Source organism: Rhodamnia argentea, chromosome 3, assembly GCF_020921035.1.
Source record: "Rhodamnia argentea isolate NSW1041297 chromosome 3, ASM2092103v1, whole genome shotgun sequence".
Classification (NCBI taxonomy): domain Eukaryota; kingdom Viridiplantae; phylum Streptophyta; class Magnoliopsida; order Myrtales; family Myrtaceae; genus Rhodamnia; species Rhodamnia argentea.
In genome coordinates, this window is record NC_063152.1 from 13,594,674 (window position 1) to 13,613,202 (window position 18,529).

The 18,529-nt window shown below is 38.0% G+C and overlaps 1 protein-coding gene and 5 non-coding genes across 6 annotated transcripts; all 6 read left to right on the forward strand.

Annotated features, from left to right (window-relative positions):
* The first annotated feature begins 15,269 nt into the window (after window positions 1–15,269).
* Window positions 15,270–18,240, forward strand: LOC115730897 (60S ribosomal protein L32-1-like). The gene is made up of 4 exons (XM_030661518.2): window positions 15,270–15,391; window positions 15,616–15,721; window positions 17,671–17,852; window positions 17,954–18,240. Exons 2-4 carry the CDS (start codon window positions 15,632–15,634, stop codon window positions 18,081–18,083), a joined length of 402 nt encoding a protein of 133 aa, XP_030517378.1. The 5' UTR covers window positions 15,270–15,391; window positions 15,616–15,631; the 3' UTR covers window positions 18,084–18,240.
* Window positions 16,000–16,080, forward strand: LOC115730744. The gene has a single exon (XR_004014176.1). It is a non-coding gene; the product is annotated as a small nucleolar RNA U31b (small nucleolar RNA).
* Window positions 16,248–16,330, forward strand: LOC115730902. Its single transcript, XR_004014194.1, has one exon. It is a non-coding gene; the product is annotated as a small nucleolar RNA U31b (small nucleolar RNA).
* LOC115730901 lies at window positions 16,549–16,630 on the forward strand. The gene has a single exon (XR_004014193.1). It is a non-coding gene; the product is annotated as a small nucleolar RNA U31b (small nucleolar RNA).
* On the forward strand, window positions 16,817–16,893 carry LOC115730742. The gene has a single exon (XR_004014174.1). It is a non-coding gene; the product is annotated as a small nucleolar RNA Z195/SNORD33/SNORD32 family (small nucleolar RNA).
* On the forward strand, window positions 17,167–17,251 carry LOC115730743. The gene has a single exon (XR_004014175.1). It is a non-coding gene; the product is annotated as a small nucleolar RNA Z196/R39/R59 family (small nucleolar RNA).
* Window positions 18,241–18,529: the final 289 nt, after the last annotated feature.

Genomic DNA, 18,529 nt, shown 5'->3' on the forward strand with positions numbered 1-18,529 from the left:
CTCACCTCGTGGCCCAGCCGCACCTCTCCGGCCGCCATCAACCCGAGACCCTCACCTCGAGAGCTCTAAGATCCGCGAGGCCCAAGTCTCGACCCGCGAGCTAGCGGCCCCGCCGTGCCGCGCCATCTTCCCCAACGGCCTCGGCGCCGTTGTATAGCCACTACCGGATCCCTAGTCGTACGTGGTGCGTTGACCAGCCGCCGCCGATCATGGAATCGTGAGCCTCGCGACCCGAACCCGCTAAGTTGACCCAACCCGAGGAACCCGCCGACTCCTACAGAACCATGATATTATTAAGTGCTTAATCAATGTTAAATATAAATTGCAGAAATTAAATTTTCTTTTAATTAAATTTAGAATCGAAAAGTAAAAGAAATGATTTTATAATATGAAAAAAATAAAATTTCGTCGTTAAATTGGGTTTTGCGACGAATTTTACCACGAAAAAAAATTCGTGGCTAATCCAGCATTGCTAAATTTAGCACGAAACATTGTGTTTTCGTCGCTAAATTTAGCGGCGAAATTTATTTTCGTGGGAAAATTTGTGACTAATTAACGAGGAATAAGTTTTGTTGCTAATTTGCCATTGAAGGTAATTCGTCCCAAAATTCATGGCCAATTAGCGACGAAACTTATTCCTCGCTAATTAGCCATGGATAGGTATTCGTCGCAAAATTCGTCACTAATTAGTCACGAATTTTGTTTTTTGTCGCTAAATTTTGCGACACCGAATTGGCAACGAATATTTTTCCGTCGCTAATTTTCGTCGCAAATCAATTTAGAGATGAATTTTGGTCAATTTTTTGTGGCAAAATCCGTGGCTAAATCCTTATTTTTTTGTAGTGTACAAATCTTTTCTAAGTAATCGAACATTCACTATGCATCTTTGTGAAACAATATCATAACTCATTAGTATATAATGTATGTAAAATGTCAAAAAAATTAGTTACATCATTTCAATAGAACTTTTATATATCAGAATTACATATCAAATCAACAATAACAAGTCAACCATTAATGATCTATTTCATTGATCGATCTTTATCAAACTAAATATTAATGGCCCATTTCATTTATCCGTATAATGCTCAATATCTAACTATAGTCCCGCTTACGGCTAGGCCTCCACATATAAGAGCTAGTGATTTGGTCCAGTATGTATACTAAACCAATTATTGTTTCTAATCAAAGCGACATGACCATTATCCAGTAACATCATCCTCTAATTACCCACAAATCAAATCCAGAATCCCTCTTAAAACTCAAGTTCACTAAGCAAAACATCTAACTTTTCCCGATTCAACTCATCCAATAGAGTACTTTTTATAAACCAAATTTGGAAATCAATGACCTGTTCATAATTCTTTTATATAAAATGTTGCGCAAATCATTCAGAGGCAATCGACTCAAACCATACTCAAAACATACTTTGTAATTTCAAATAGACAAAAAGGATAGTAAATGCCAAATCCGATTTTATGTATCCAATATGCCATAAGCACCACTTTTTTCTTTTAAAAGAATATCAAACCACACAATGCCTCCTTAAATAATAATATATCTCAATATTATCATTTTCGAGATATGGGTTTTACAAAATCAAAGATGAGATAAGCATCACTTATCTGTTTGCAAGACCAAACAACATAAGCTACCCGGGCCGACGACCTTGTAATCTTATCGATTAAAATCATATCGAATTCATGTAAAATACCCCTTTAACTAATGACTCGACTAAACTATACTTATTGAGTGATCAATCAACTCCTACGTGCCATCGAAAAGCTCATCCGTAGTAGACACGTCTTAATGTCTACTTTGTGCAACTTGTATGTTGAATTTGTGTTGGAAATATGGGACAAATTGAAGGGTGGATGAATGAGAAATTGATGCTCAAAGAACACCCTTGAGTTGGAAGTAGGAAGTGGAAAAACACTAGTCCCACATTGAAAAGAAAGAAGGTTTTAGAGTGCTTTATAGATAGTTACCCTCCTTTTGAGTGGTAACTGTCACAACACAAGTACTATGCCTCGCGCACGGGCGCAGGGGAGTGCAAATCCCAGGCCTCGACGGAGGCCAAACGAGCTGAAACTTGGGGGCAAGCGCACGACCTGCGTACACGAATGCAAGACCGAGAGGTGGGCCTCGTGAAAAGCCCAATTTTGCCTTTCGATTTATTTTTCCAACTCAAATTGTTACAATTTTTTGTAACGGTTGCCGAAATCGATATTATAACGGTAGATTTAATCAGCCGTTATAATTCATTAGCGAGTTAATGTTGAAATGGCTGCTGAATTGATTCTGTCGTTACATAATAACGGCCGATTTAATTGGCCGTTATAGTTCAATTTCCGAAACGTCCCCCGCTGACCCTAGAAGTAGGTGGTTTCCCATCCAAAATTTTTTGCTCGTCCGAAAATCCTCTCTCTTTCTACTCTCAGCATTTGCATTATTTTCGATAGTGTTCGGTTCCACTTTGTTCGGGTTCGCCGATAGCCTTGAGGTGCGTGCTTGCTTCTTCGCCGCCAACCGTTGTATCCTGGGAGAGAGACGTTCACGAAACCTCGAACACGTAATAGACGAGACGAATATGTTTTAAGGAAACCGTGTCAAATACAAGCCTCGGTATTATTTGTATCGACACCGTTTCTTTTTAATACTATTATTGTAATTCCATTTATGTTCGGTTACGTGATTGTCTTGTTCTAATTTCAATTTTAATGCATTTATCAATTTGTATACTGTTCACGACATTTATATTATCGCCATATTGAATTTTGTTACAATCTTAAAACAGATTCGTACTTGAAATTCAAATGGCTACTGGAAACGAAGTTGTTGATGTGCCTTCCGACAACATCAACCAAAGCACTGTCTCTGCCTTAGGTGTCCAATTGCCTGGATCATCCTTCGCCCCTGCTGCGGTTTCTGTCCACCATGGTGAGAAACCCGAAAAGTTCAACGGATCGAACTTTACAAGGTGGCAGCAAAAGATGTTGTTTTACTTAACAACCTTGAATCTTGCGAGATTCTTGATCGAGGAAGCTCCTAAGCTATCCGAGGGACAAACGGATAAGCAAGCCTTCAATGCTATTGAGGCATGGAAGCACTCTGACTTCCTATGTAGGAACTATGTCATGAATGGTTTACATGACTCGTTGTACAATATCTATTGTGCAATAAAAACAGCAAAGGAGTTATGGGAATCCTTGGACCGGAAATATAAAACAGAGGATGCCGGAGCAAAGAAATTTGTTGTCGGTCGATTCCTTGATTATAAGATGGTGGATTCTAAGACCGTGGATCGATCAAGTGCAAGAAACTCAAGTGATCTTGCATGAGATTCAGGCTGAAGGCATGATCTTGAGTGAAACCTTCCAAGTAGCTTATATTATTGAGGAGCTACCTCCTGGGTGGAAGGATTTCAAGAACTACCTCAAGCACAAGCGAAAGGAAATGAACCTAGAAGAGGCGATTGTTAGACTTCGAATCGAAGAAGATAACAGAGGTTTTGAATGCAGAGGGTTTAATCCTACTATGGCTAAAGCAAATGTTGTGGAGCATAGGCATGGCCCCAAGAACAAAAAGATTGCCAAGCCAAAGTTGGGACCAAAAGGAGGAGTTTCCAAGAACAAGTTTCAAAGAAAATGCTTCAATCGTGGCAAGATGGGTCATAGATACGTGGATTGCAGATTTCCAAAGAAGAAGAGTTATGAAACAAATATGGTCAATGACATCGCTCAAGACGTGTCAGATATAAACCTCTCTGCAATGGTTTCTGAAGTGAACTTGGTTGGGTCAAATCCGAAGGAACGGTGGATTGATACTGGTGCCACTAGGCACGTATACTCCAACAAGGACCCGTTCACAACTCTCGAACCAATTATTGGGGAGAAAGTTTTCATGGGAAACTCTGCCTCTTTTCTTGTTGAAGGCCAAGGGAAGGTACTGCTGAAGATGACATATGGAAAAGAGCCGACTCTGAATAATGTCCTATATGTGCCGGAAATTCGAAAGAACCCGGTCTCCGGGTCTATGTTGAACATGCATGGATTTCGTATGGTGTTCGAGTCAGACAAAGTTATTTTGTCTAAATCCGGAATGCATGTGGGGAAGGGATATGTATCTAATGGGCTTTTTAAGCTCAATGTAATGACAATTATCAATAAAGATAATAAGTCTTCCGTTTATTTGCTTGAGTCTTCCAATTTATGGCATGGTAGACTAGGACACGTTAATTATGATACATTGCGTAGATTAATTAACTTGGAACATATACCCTCATTCCAAATTGATTCAAAACATAAATGTGAAATTTGTGTTGAGTCAAAATTATCCAGATCATCGTTTCAAACAATTGAAAGAAATACCGAACCCCTTGAATTAATTCATAGTGATGTTTGTGATTTGAAATTCATGCAAACAAGAGGTGGTAATAAATACTTTATTACTTTTATCGATGATAACACGAAATACTGCTATGTGTATTTGCTTAAAAGCAAAGATGAAGCCTTAGAGAAATTTGTTCTCTATAAGAATGAAGTTGAAAATCAACTTAACAAGAAAATTAAAAGATTGAGAAGTGATAGAGGTGGTGAGTACGAAGTACCAATTGGTGAATTTCGTGCACAACACGGAATTATACAAGAAGTAATCGCACCCTACTCACCTCAATCAAATGGTGTTGTTGAACGCAAAAATCGCACATTGAAAGAAATGATGAATGCATTATTACTGAGTTCAAGTTTACCTCAAAATATGTGGGGTGAAGCTATTTTGTCAAGCAATTACCTTTTAAATAAGGTACCTCGAAAGAAAGAGGATAGAACCCCTTATGAGCTATGGAAAGGTAGGAGACCATCCTACAAATACTTACGAGTGTGGGGGTGTCTTGCAAAAGTGGCTGTTCCAATACCAAAGAAAATAAAGATAGGTCCTAAAACGGTGGATCGTATCTTTATAGGCTATGCACATAACTGATAATGCATATCGATTTCTTGTACATGAATCGAAAATTCCGGATATACACAAGAATACGATTATGGAATCTAGGAATGCATCATTCTTTGAAGATGTATTTCCTTGCAAATCCAATGGTGGATCAAGTTCGTCTAAATGAACGAATGAAACTATGAATGGAAAAAGTCATGATTCGGATCATAAACTAGAACCCGGACGTAGCAAAAGAGCAAGAGTGGAAAAATCATTTGGAAATGATTTTCTAACTTATTTGTTAGAAAATGAACCATTAAACTATGCGAAAGCTGTGAATACTTCTGAGGGACCTCTATGGAAAGAAGCAATAAAAAGTGAAGTTGATTCTATTTTGCGGAATCATACTTGGGAGCTAGTGGATCTTCCTCCCGGTTGTAAACCTTTAGGGTCTAAATGGATCTTTAAAAGGAAAATGAAACCAGATGGCTCTATTGATAAGTATAAAGCCAGACTTGTAATCAAAGGGTACAGACAACGAGAAGGCTTAGATTACTTTGATACTTATTCTCCAGTGACGAGAATAAACTCCATCGGGATGATACTTGCAATTGCAGCATTGCAAAATCTAGAAGTACATCAAATGGATGTAAAAACAGCTTTCCTAAATGGTGATTTGGATGAAGAAATCTACATGGAACAACCCGAGGGTTTTACGGTTTCGGGGCAAGAAAGGAAAGTATGTAAATTGGTGAAATCATTGTATGGCCTAAAACAAGCGCCAAAGCGGTGGCATGAAAATTTTGATTATGCAATGATTACCAATGGATTTAAGATCAATGAATGTGATAAATGTGTCTACATTAAAGAGACGGAAAATGGCTATGTCATTTTGTGTCTTTATGTAGATGACATACTCATTGTTGGTAGCGATGACAAAACGATCAAATCTACCAAGAATATGTTGAATTCAAGATTTGACATGAAAGATATGGGACTTCTTGATGTGATTTTAGGAATTAAAATCACAAGAACGTCAGAAGGTCTTATTTTAAACCGGTCACACTATGTGGACAAGATTCTTGAAAAATTCAACATGAATGATTCCGGTATTGCTAGAACACCATTAGACATTAGTCTTCATCCGTCCAAGAATAGAGGAGAGGGTATTTCTCAAGTAGAGTACTCTAGAGTTATTGAAAGTCTAATGTACTTAATGAGTTGTACTAGACCGGATATTGCCTATACGGTTAGTAGATTGAGTAGATATACGAGCAATCGTAGTGCCGATCATTGGAAAGCAATAGTGAGAGTACTTAGGTACTTACGGTATACTCGGAATCATGGCCCGCATTATACCGTATACCCAATTGTTCTAGAAGGATATAGTGATGCGAACTAGATATCCGATATAAAAGATTCAAAATCTACTAGTGGATATATATTCACATTAGCGGATGCTGTTGTATCTTGGAAATCCAGTAAACAAACCGTTATAGCCGGATCCACAATGGAATCTGAATTCATAGCTTTGGATAAATGTGGTGAAGAGGCTGAATGGCTACGCCATTTCTTAGAGGATATTCCAAAATGGCAAAAACCCGTGCCACCAATCCGTATACATTGTGACAGTCAATCTGCGATTGGAAGAGCACAGAATAATATGTATAATGGTAAGTCTAGACATATACGTCGTAGACATAATACCATTAGACAACTACTCTCAACTGGAATTATCTCTATTGACTACGTAAAGTCAAAGGATAATATTGCGGATCCGCTAACCAAAGGGTTAAATAGAGAGTTAATTGAAAAATCGACAAGAGGAATGGGACTGAAGCCCATGAAAGAATAAGTTGATATAAAGGAAACCCAACCTAGTTGATTGGAGATCCCAATATCTAGGTTCAAAGGGACAACCTAATTATATAAACTTAGTGATGTCACTGTAGGGGTTTATCCCTAAAACCATTCCTATAAAATATCGTTGATATTGTAAGGAAAAGGATAGCAATTTTTGCTTTAATGATTCTTAAGTGGAGTAAACAAATTACTCAAAATTAAGTAATCACCTATGTGAGAGAGAAGTGGGGCCGCTTCAAAAGAGAATTATTTAGGGCTAAATTCTTTAGAAACTCTCGCAGAACCAGGTTGATGTTCATGGCCAAAACGAACATAATCATGAGAACCGAACAAACGTTTAGATGATTCCTGTGTGAAGTGTATGGTTCATTTACATGAGAAAGCGGGACAGTTCAAGGACATCATGTCTCTTGGACAGCTAGTAAAGTAAATACATTTTCATAAGGGAAGGTTCAAAGGGTAACACCTACCTATCCTATGCGAGTTTCAATTGTTGAACACTATCACAGAGTCAAAACTAAAACAATTTTTATTCATATGGGGGATTGTTGGAAATATGGGACAAATTGAAGGGTGGATGAATGAGAAATTGATGCTCAAAGAACACCCTTGAGTTGGAAGTAGGAAGTGGAAAAACACTAGTCCCACATTGAAAAGAAAGAAGGTTTTAGAGTGCTTTATAGATAGTTACCCTCCTTTTGAGTGGTAACTGTCACAACACAATTACTATGCCTCGCGCATGGGCGCAGGAGGGATGCAAATCCCAGGCCCCGACAAAGGCCCAACGAGCTAAAACTTGGGCGCAAGCGCACGACCCGCATACACGAATGCAAGAGCGAGAGGTGGGCCTCGCGAAAAGCCCAATTTTGCCTTCCGATTTATTTTTCCAACTCAAATTGTTACAATTTTTTGTAACGATTCTTTAAATCGATATTATAATGGCAGATTAATGGTATTGCCGTTACGAAATCAATATTATAACGGCAGATTTAATCAGCCATTATAATTCATTAGCAGGTTAATGTTGAAACGGCTCTTGAATTGATTCTGTCGTTACATAATAACGGCAGATTTAATTGGCCGTTATAGTTCAATTTCCGAAACGTCCCCCGTTGACCCTAGAAGTAGGTGGCTTCCCATCCAAAATTTTTTGCTCGTCCGAAAATCCTCTCTCTTTCTACTCTCAGCATTTGCATTGTTTTCGATAGTGTTCGGTTCCACTTTGTTCGGGTTCGCCGATAGCCTTGAGGTGCGTGCTTGCTTCTTCGCCGCCAACCGCCGTATCCTGGGAGACAGACGTTCACGAAACCTCGAGCACGTAATAGAGGGGACGAATTTGTTTTAAGGAAGCTGTGTCAAACACGAGCCTCGGTATTATTTGTATCGACACCGTTTCTTTTCAATATTATTATTGCAATTCCATTTATGTTCGGTTACGTGATTGTCTTGTTCTAATTTCAATTTTAATGCATTTATCAATTTGTATACTGTTCACGACATTTATATTATCGCCATATTGAATTTTGTTACAATTTGTTCGTGCAATAACTCTTTCCATCAAACCACAATTCAACTAAGCTTACCGTCAAAAGAAAGCCTTTTTAAAGTACTAAAAGGTCCTAAGTAAAATACCAACTCCCCTGCTTGTGAACCGGCATGCCTTGACCTAACCTTAGAAAATTAACTGCCCGCCCCGACCTAACCTTAGAAAATTAACTTTTTTCCTCTCACCGTCTCTCTTAGGATTTCCCTCCCGCCCCCTCTTTTTCTCCTCATCTTCAAGACTTCTTTATTGATTTTGTGGATGACATGATCAACATCCTTCACAAAAGTGGAGAGTTTTATCATGTGAGCTTGGGAATTTGAAGTGCGAACACCTCGAAAGAATTTGCTCTTTCGAATATGCTCGCTAGTTTTGGCTACAGTACTTGCTTTAGATAGTTGAGCACTCCACAAATATCGGAGACTCCTCTATTGCACTCCTCTATTGTTGCCTTCAACAATCGGCTTATTTGAAAATGATTTTGTGATCAATTAGTATCTCTTTTGCAACCCTTCTCTTTCGATCTAGAGCTAGATCAAGATTTGGATGCCTTTCTATTTCAATCTAGATATAAATCTAATATTTACATGGCGTTTTCAATACTCTTTCAACCTATTGGTGGTGTTGTTGTCTCTATATAGTGATGGTGCCGGGAAGCCGAACTTAGGGGCCCATCGCCTTTTGATAAAGCCACAGAGAGGGAAATCCCGGAGTGTGTTCATCATTGATGATTATGTGAGATTCATTGACCGGTGTTGCAACTTGATCCTCGAAGAGGTGGTCGAGGTAATGGATTGCCAGGGCCTCTTGATTGAAGACGTGGACACTTGGCTCGGGCACTCCTAGGCCGATACCAAATCGCGATGGGATTTTTATCGATCGAGGTAGACCTCAGCATCATCGGGTGACATGTGCAATGTGTACATGCAAAAAAAAGTCGCCACCGGCCATTTTTGGAAGGTTGATTGGATACCTTACCGAGCAATTAGGAAAGATTATTCGGTTTTGCGAGACTGGAGATTCTGGATTCGGAGACTTGGTTACAACGATGTTTCTACCAACACTCTTTCGGTACCTAACGTCGAGTGACTAGCCTAACTAAAATTTCTTGCAAGCGTGATTTCGAGTGAGCCAAGTCTAAATATAGGCTTTCATGCAAGTAGACAAGACTATCGTACCAATCATAATTAATAATGTAAGTGCGCGATCAAGGATCCAAAACATGCGGATAAAATACATCAAGATAAGTCATTGCATCCCTAGTATAGCCCTAAATGCTTAGAGAAAATATGATCAATATTTGGGATTGGTTTGGAGAGATTGGAGACAATTCTCCTAGAGGGGCAAAATCATCATTTTTTGAAAGAATCAAGAGTCAAGAATATCCAAAATAGGTTTGACCAGTTGATTGGGGCCAATACCTTTTTTTTTTTTTTTGGAATTTTTGAAATGTTTGAATTTTTGAATTTTTTTTTAAAACTTTTTTATAATTTTTTTTAATTTTCTATAATTTTTTAGAGGATTTTTTATATTTTTTATATTTTTTTATTTATTTCAGAAAATTATCCGGGCCGGGTTGACCCTACCCACGCCTCGTGGATGCCCGGCCCGAACCATAAGGGTTTTGGGTCGGCCTAAACAACATCGTTTTAGGCAAAACTTTTAAACTTTTGAATTTTTTTTAACTTTTTATTCATTTTTCCATTTTCCCGTAAATTTTAATCCGCCACCCCTAATAGCGCCATGTGTCACCCTACAAACCATTCGATCGGATTTCGTTTTTTTAAAACATTTTCTGATCTAACGGCATGGAAGGTGCCATGTGGCTAATCCACGATCGCGAGATCAATTTTAAATATTTTATTTCTAAAAATCATTTTATTTTTGAAAATTATCGGGTCGTGACACGTGGCCAAATCGTGTTCATCTAATCGGGATTTTTATTTTCATTATTATTTTTCAAAAGAAACTTTATTAACTGCACCTGCTGGCTTGACTGTAAATCGGTTGACAAATTTTAAAAGGATATAGAAATGAACTTCTAGATTTAAATTTTTAGTATTCATCCATGCATAAAACTCTTGCAATATTCTATGCCGTTTGTGATATGGAAGATCATCAAGAGTAAAAGTGATCCTAGAGGCACTAGAAGCACCTAGATTAGACTGCATAAGCTCTCAGTCCACTCTTCTAGGCATATCCTCATATTCTTCTTCCATCATGGAACTGATGGGAGGAACAAGTTCCACTTCTAAATCTGAAGGGATAGAGAGGTTAGGAGAGTGCAATTCATCTGTGTCAGACGGAAGGATTGCATCTGATTCTTCTTGAATTGCGACACTAGCAAATTTTGGTGATGGTGGTCTCTCAAGAAAGTTCCAATCGGATTCGCAATCATAAAGGAAGAAGGTGGAGGAGAGGAAGAAGGAGGGAAGGAGGCTGGGTTTAAGTTGTTTGGTTAGATTTTGCCTTTCTCTTTTCTGCAAGAACTCTATCTCTAATTGCCATAATATCATATTTCTGGGTTCGTGGAGTCTGCATGCTTTTCCCATGAGGGAACAGATAGTGGATCAAAAGAGGATGGTTTTTGGAGAATACCGTTTCTCTTGCAAGTCTTTGATCTTTTAATATCTTGATTTCAACGTTTGATAATCAAGATAATGCTTAGGAGGCAGGTCCCCGATTCAATCTTCTAAAGCCTATCTCGATAGAGCTGCACAACTTAGTCTGTGCTATTGCCATCCGATCTACTCGCTAGCTAACACGATCCAATCGAGTCTTAACTTCAATGACCTTAGTTGTTAATGTTCTGAGGGCCTCATTCTGTCCAAGAGCATTTTCTATTTGCCAATTAAGAGCAAATTTTGTAGTATTGATCTTTTTTGAATTTCCTACTTGATCAGCTCCGTTTGGATTTCTAGTCTTTGGACGATGCTCATACCCAGTTGAGCTTTGTGAATTCTTCTAATGGAGGGATGTTAGAAGGCTTGAACATACTAACGCTAGGTAAGATGGTTGGAGGTTTGGGCTGTGACTCTTGTGTAATAAGCGTGTCAGTCTGGATTCTTTTCTGACCAATTAAGGATAGGATTGTAACAAGGTTTGATGAGAGAATATCAAGCCTTTTTTTTTGGAAAAGATTTATGTTTGGTGAGGGTGGTGATATAGATTCAGGAGAAGAGTTTTGTGATTAGATAGTTTATAAGATACAAAAAAACTGGTAATTTCCACTATCTTCTCCAAGTGGTCCGGCAAACAGATCACCTTCTTCCCATCTTCTATAAAACACTTGCTCGGAGAAAAATTGTTTCTTTCTCCTAGGAAGCTTATCATCTCCGTTTTCTGGGGCCAAACATGCTTGGCACTGGCCATTCATATGCCATGGACTACGACCTGTAACAGGATCTCTAAAGCAGACAAGAGGTTGTCCTGTAAAACTAAAAATTAGAGAGACTGACAGTCCCGATTCCTCAATTCACGAACGAAACTTATGAATATCGGGAACGAAACGCGGAAACGTGGATAGCAAACTATACATACCTCTAGCTATTGATGAAAACAGGTGAATGCGGATGCAAGGCGTTGAACAATCTGTGAAAACGGGATACTATTAAGCCAATTACCCTCTCCAAAGCGATGGTGTGCTTTCTCTAACGTACGCTTTGAAGTACGTTCTGAAAATAGAAATTTTCAACGTGAAAAGACGTCGTAACTGACGTTAGGGTTTGGCTTAGACGACCCGTCTTATAAATACATCGCCATCGCACCTCTTCGGATAACGTCTCCCATCAATATGGTTATTAGGCGAGGCGATTATCACGTAATTAATGTGCATAATATAACGCCAATGAAATTAAATGTCGGTAATTATTAACTAAATGTAGGATCATATTATAAATATTATAACATAATGGCTTCTACCTCAAGTTTTTGCCTTCACCACCTGGGGTTTGTGGGACATATCGCTGCATCATAAGAATGGTAGGAAAGAAAGAAGAGGATGTTTTTGTTTTCTCCTAAGAGGGATCAAATTTCATAACCACTGAGCCATCCTTCTTTTTAAAGCATTTAGAGCAACCCAGGTGTTTAGGAGAAGTTTAATTAACTCAGAGCAATGAGTCTGTCTAGGAATATGAATACAGGATGGAGTTTGGTTATTATCAATAGAAATCAACAGGGCATCCTCTGCTGCTCTAGGGGAAGTGAGGTCCGGGTTTTGGACTCTATATACCATATGGTAATGAAGTGTTGCAACAATAGAATTTGGAGACTAGGGAGCTTCAACAATCTACAGCTACACCTTTAAAGCAGTCAAAAGGCGGGGATCAGAGAGAGCCATGTTGAAATTTGGGAACCAGATGACAAACGCGATTTCAAAATTCAAGGTAGTCTTGACTATCCCAATATAGGCATGTTTTTAATCAAGAATCCATGTCAAGAAGTGCCATGCACACTCCTGGAAGAGCCTTGCGACCATGGAAAGTCAAGGCCAAACGAATTGCTCCAAAATAAAGATGAGTACATGCCTAAGTAAGCCATTCGCGCATAAACTCCGGAGGCATATGCAGATTTACAAAGTGCTCATGCTGGGTAGCTGGAATTGGGTATTGGTTAAACCTAGTGGATTGCATATACTCTTTAACATTTTTCTTCTTTATGAAATGGATTGAGGAAAAAGAAGTTGGTTTAGCAAAATCCGAATATGGATTTACAAGGGGAAGATGAGCATTAGAGATCTTATCATCTTCATTGAGGTATGAGACCTCATAAAGATAATCGATCTTAGAGGCATTGGATTTGCTAAAAGAGGATGGAAGATCAAGGGAGACAGGAGCATCTATGACAATAGGGGTATTATGAGAGGGCTTTGTGTCTGCCATCACGAGAGATGTCTTCTAATTAGGTAAAGATGTATGAATATCCTTAAAACAATATTTTTAGCTTGAGTTGTATGAGCTCTAACTCTGATACTACGAAGGGGCTGTGGAGTAAACCCTAAATATAAAGCTGGTATGCTATCTCACATGACACAACCCCCTTATATGTGTTAAAAAGTGCTACCCAAAATCTTAAGCTGGAGGTGGAGGAAGACCATATGAATATAAAAAGCATTTAAGACTCGTTATCAAGCAATGTAGGACAATATTTCAACACCTCATCTCACATGCATGTGGAATTACGAGTGATACGTGAAATTTTGACTACACAAATTCACATGGAGTTTTGACCACACATATTCACGAAAGGCATAGCATTGGCTTTTGATATTATGTTAGAAAGTCTAACCTAAAAACTTAAATTGATAGGCGGATGGAGACTACATTTCATTTGACAATCAAAGTATTACAAATACCAAAATTTCTTACAATCGTTTGCACCATACAACAAGGCAAAAAAAAAAAAAAAAAAAAGATACTTGGGCAGTTTATCCTTTACATCATGAACCAAAATTTCCCCACCATCCTTTACAACATCCAACCACATGACTAATTTAAATAATTGTTCGAATTATTTTGCTAATAATTTTTTTTTATTTTCTTCCAATTTAATAACATGATAGATATAGATAAATTAGTTGTAGAGATATATCATTTAATCCTTGAGTAGTTTATCTCGTTGTATGATATGATATAATGTAAAGTTATATTGAAATTTATTCAAGTAACATGAATATGTCCACTTTAATTGTGAAAATTGTAATTTTAAGTGGATAACTCTTTCGTAAGTTATATTGCTAATTTATAGAGTTAATACAATATCTACAATTACCATACATATTAGATTTACAAAATATACATAATACTTGCCTATTTGCAAGACCAAACGACATAAGCTACCCGAGCCGACGATCTTGTAATCTTATCAATTAAAATCATATCGAATTCAAGTAAAATACCCCTTTAATTGACAACTCGACTAAACTACAGTTATTGAGTGATCAATCGACTCTTACGTGCCAACAAAAATCTCACCCATAGTGGACACGTATTAATGTCTGCTCTATGCAACTCATATGTTGAATTTGTTTGTGCAATAACTCTTTCCATCGGATCCCAATTCAACTGAGCTTACTGTCAAAAGAAAGCCTTTTTGAAGTACTGAAAGGTCCTAAATAAAATACCCACTCCCCTGCTTGTGAATTGGCCTGCCTAGCCTAACCTTAGAAAATTAACTTTTTTCCCTCTCACCGTCTCCCATGGGATTTCCCCCTGCCCCCTCTTTTCTCCTCATATTCAAGACTTCTTTATTGATTTTGTGGACATGATCAACATCCTTCACAAAAGTGGGGAGTTTTATCATGTGAGTTCAAGGATTTGAAGCACAAGCACCTCGAAAAAATCTACTCTTTCGAATATGCTCACTCAAAAGAATCTACTCTTACTCAACCTCATTCATCTCCACATCACGACATTCCAATTGAAAACAGGACCACCATAAATACGAAAATTAGAGAAAACCATCGTCTTTTACCCTCAAAAGCAATTTTTATTTTTTCTAATGAAAATAAAAAGGATAACTTATTTTTCTTGATGCATAAATCCTTGGCATTTCCCACTTGGATGTTTAAGATCCTTCGATGATTAGACTGAACAAGTAAAAAAATGATTTTACGCAGCACGTTTTTTTTTTCTCTAGGGCATATCGTTCACTTTTGTTACAATTTAGATTTAAAGAAAAACATTTAAATTCGCATCTTCATCTTGAAAAATATAATGTTTCTAATAACATGGCATTTCACTTCATGAAAAATTATATAATTTTTTTGAGAAATGAAAATTAATGAGAAATAAAGTTCACTTTACTTCAAGTGAAGTAGATATTTTTTTTTGGCCAGTATTACAATTGAAATAATTTATAATAAATGGATTAATACAATCTAAAGTAAATCATCACAAGACTTTTGAGACATTTTCTGATCTTGCCAAACGGGCCCGCAAGTCCGAGTTCGCCGAAAACGAAACCCTAGCAGCGGCCGCGAGTGCCTATATATAACCTTCATCTTCCTCGTTCATTCCTCAATTCGTCGGCCCCTCAAACCCTAAATCTCTCGCCGTAATCTCTCTCTCTTTCTCTCTCTCGATCTTGATCGAGCTCATAGCTAGTTTGTGAATAATGGTTTGCTCGGTAGTGTGATTGTTTTAGGCCCTTTGGGGCGCTCCGTCGCTTAATCGGACTCACTGCAGTCAATTATTTACATTTGTGAAGATGGGCTTGTTCTGGGTCTGTGTGTTAGTGATGATTCTAACATGGGTTTTGTTTGTCATGGACGAATGAAGGTGGTGGGAGTCGAAGATGGCGGTGCCTTTGTTGTTGAAGAAGATCGTCAAGAAGCGGGTCAAGCAGTTCAAGAGGCCCCAGAGCGACCGCAAGATCTCTGTCAAGGTATAGACTTCCTCGTGTTTATTGCTTTTGATATCCATTGTCTGTCCTTCTTTTCCCTGCTTTCTCTTGTTGTTCACTTGCTCATTTGTTTGATGCAGCAGATTCAGTTGTTGCAGTTCATGTTCTTACGATTTCCCTGGTTTTGTTTCTTCGAAAATTACTTTTTTTGATTTGGTCCGACGTTGTTAGGGACAGGTGCGTAATTTAACTTTTCTATTTTCTTAGATTTTACGGTGCTGACTCCTCTGTGTCTCCCTCCAACGAGTTGTTTCGCAGAGATAGATGATGATAGTGTTTTGTCGCCCCAGTCTTACTTGCATCTGTTGATGCACGGTGGTGATTGACATTTTATCTGATATCTAAACATCTTTTGCTTAAAATTGTAAAGTGCAGTTTTTTCATTTGAGCTTTGCATCTTTGCAACTTTTATGCTTGTTTTCTAGTCTTCCTTTTCGAGGTGTTTTTCTTGCTGTTAATATTAATTTTGCTTGAATCTGATTTTCTTTTTTAATATTGGATGTTGGGGGAACGTGATGATAGATGTTTTGACACCCAGTCTTACTTGCATCAGCAGATGCATTGGTGGTGATTTTACATTGTATCTGATTCTTGAGTACTCTTTATCCATTTTTTTCATTACTTTTTCGAGTCATGCTCGTCCTTATGAGTAATATTGATTGCTATTCTGGTTTATATCAATGAGAGTCGCCGGAATTTGTTTTTTGTTCTGTCTGACTTCTGAGTAAATTTTATTTTTGGAATCATGGCTCAACTCTAATCTTGGGTCTATTGTAGGGTACTTTGTATTAGTAGAAGAAACAGACAAAGGATTTGATGATAGATCTTGACACCCAGTCTTACATGCTTCTCTTGATGCATGATGGTGATAAGCGATCGACTATCTGATCCCTAGCTTATAGTAGTGAGAAACTGGTTAATGGAGTGCTCACTGTAGAACAGTAATCATTTTCTTGCATGGGCTATTCCACACTACATTAACTCAGTATAGCCAAATTTTTAGATTGCTTTGGGACATCTGCATTGAAAATTCATGTGTATGCTTTATCTTTCCCTTACAAGTTTTTGTGTTCTGCAATGGGATATGATGATTTCTACCCAATAATTCTGCTGTTAGATGATGAATATTAACATGCACTACCATCTGATCCCATTCAGTACTAGAACTTGTCTTGGAAGTGTTTTAATTGTTTTTTTTTTTTACATGAACTGTATCGACGTCCCGGGTCCTTTATATTTCTGCAATGTATGATGCAAACTGCCCATAAAACGATTGTGATCGGTTTCTACCCAATGATTCTATTGTTAGATGATTTTTAACCTGCACTACCAGCCTAGCAAGTTAGTAGTAGAATTTGGTTTGGAAGTGTTATTATCATTTTTCGTTTCAGTCGACCTGTCTGTATGATGTGGGTTCCTTTCTTTTCTGCAATCTATGATGCAAACGTCCCATTATCATGATTTTTCAGTGATTATATCTAAAATTATCACCATCTTTCGGCTGAGATTGCAAATCTTGTTATTTACTCCTTTGTGATTTTCTACTTTTCTTTTTTTGCGTGTCAATTTTCTTATATTCTTGATAGAGTTTCTGCCCATGGTATCTGATGTCCAGATTTTAATTCATTATGTAGCTGGACATTTCGTTTTTCTGGGCAAAAAGAAAACACCTGAACAGGTCTTGCGACACCGTTAGCTTCATATCTACTGGCTAACAGTTACTTTATCCCTGATCACATTTTGTATCCATCTGACATAGCTTTTTCACATGGCCATGCCTAGTTTTTTTCCTTCTTTTTTGTGATTCGAAATGTGAGATTCTCGGCTGTCTTGTTAACCATGTAAGATTTGTGGGGCTGGTTGTTAACCATGTAAGGTTTCTGGTGTTGGTTGTATTGGCTCTCACCATACTGTTTGCGTGTTATTAACAGACAAACTGGCGACGGCCCAAAGGTATTGATTCCCGGGTAAGAAGAAAGTTCAAGGGATGTACTTTGATGCCAAATATTGGTTATGGATCGGACAAAAGAACTCGCCATTATCTTCCCAATGGTTTCAAGAAATTTGTTGTGCACAACGCCAAGGAGCTTGAACTATTAATGATGCATAACAGGTACTAGATGACTTGTGGGTGCATAATTAGCTTGTGAAGCTGCTACTTTACTTTGCCATCTCGACATTAATGATGCTGATCTGTTTGCCCCAATTGTTTAGGACGTACTGTGCGGAGATTGCTCACAATGTCTCCACAAGAAAGAGGAAGGAGATCGTCGAACGAGCTGCACAGCTTGATGTCGTGGTTACAAACAAGTTGGCTAGGTTGCGCAGCCAAGAGGACGAGTAAATTTAGAGTCACGAATATTCAATTTTTGTTTGGGGCTTTTTCCTTGGTCCCCCACTAGACTGCAAAGTGATTTTTATTTCTTTTTGCATGTGACAATGTATCTGGATAACGGATTCCTAATTGATTACCATTGGTATAAGTATGGCTTTCTTGAAAATCAAGCTGCAGGAGTTGTAGTCAGGCATGAATGTGTAAAACTGAGAATTGATTTTTTCTTCACTTGTGCTTGTATGCAAAGAAGATAAATTCAACGCAAGTGGGAAAATGCAGTCATTTGGTCGTTCTTGAGAAGTTGCTTTATTCTTTGTTCAAAGTAGTTTGCTGTTGTGCTTGCTTATTGAGAAACTTGGAATTTAACGTCGAATCCCTCGTCAACTGCCTTTTCTTATTATGACCTTGTTATTCTAGAAAGACTTAATTTTTCGGGGTCAAATTTATCCCAAAAT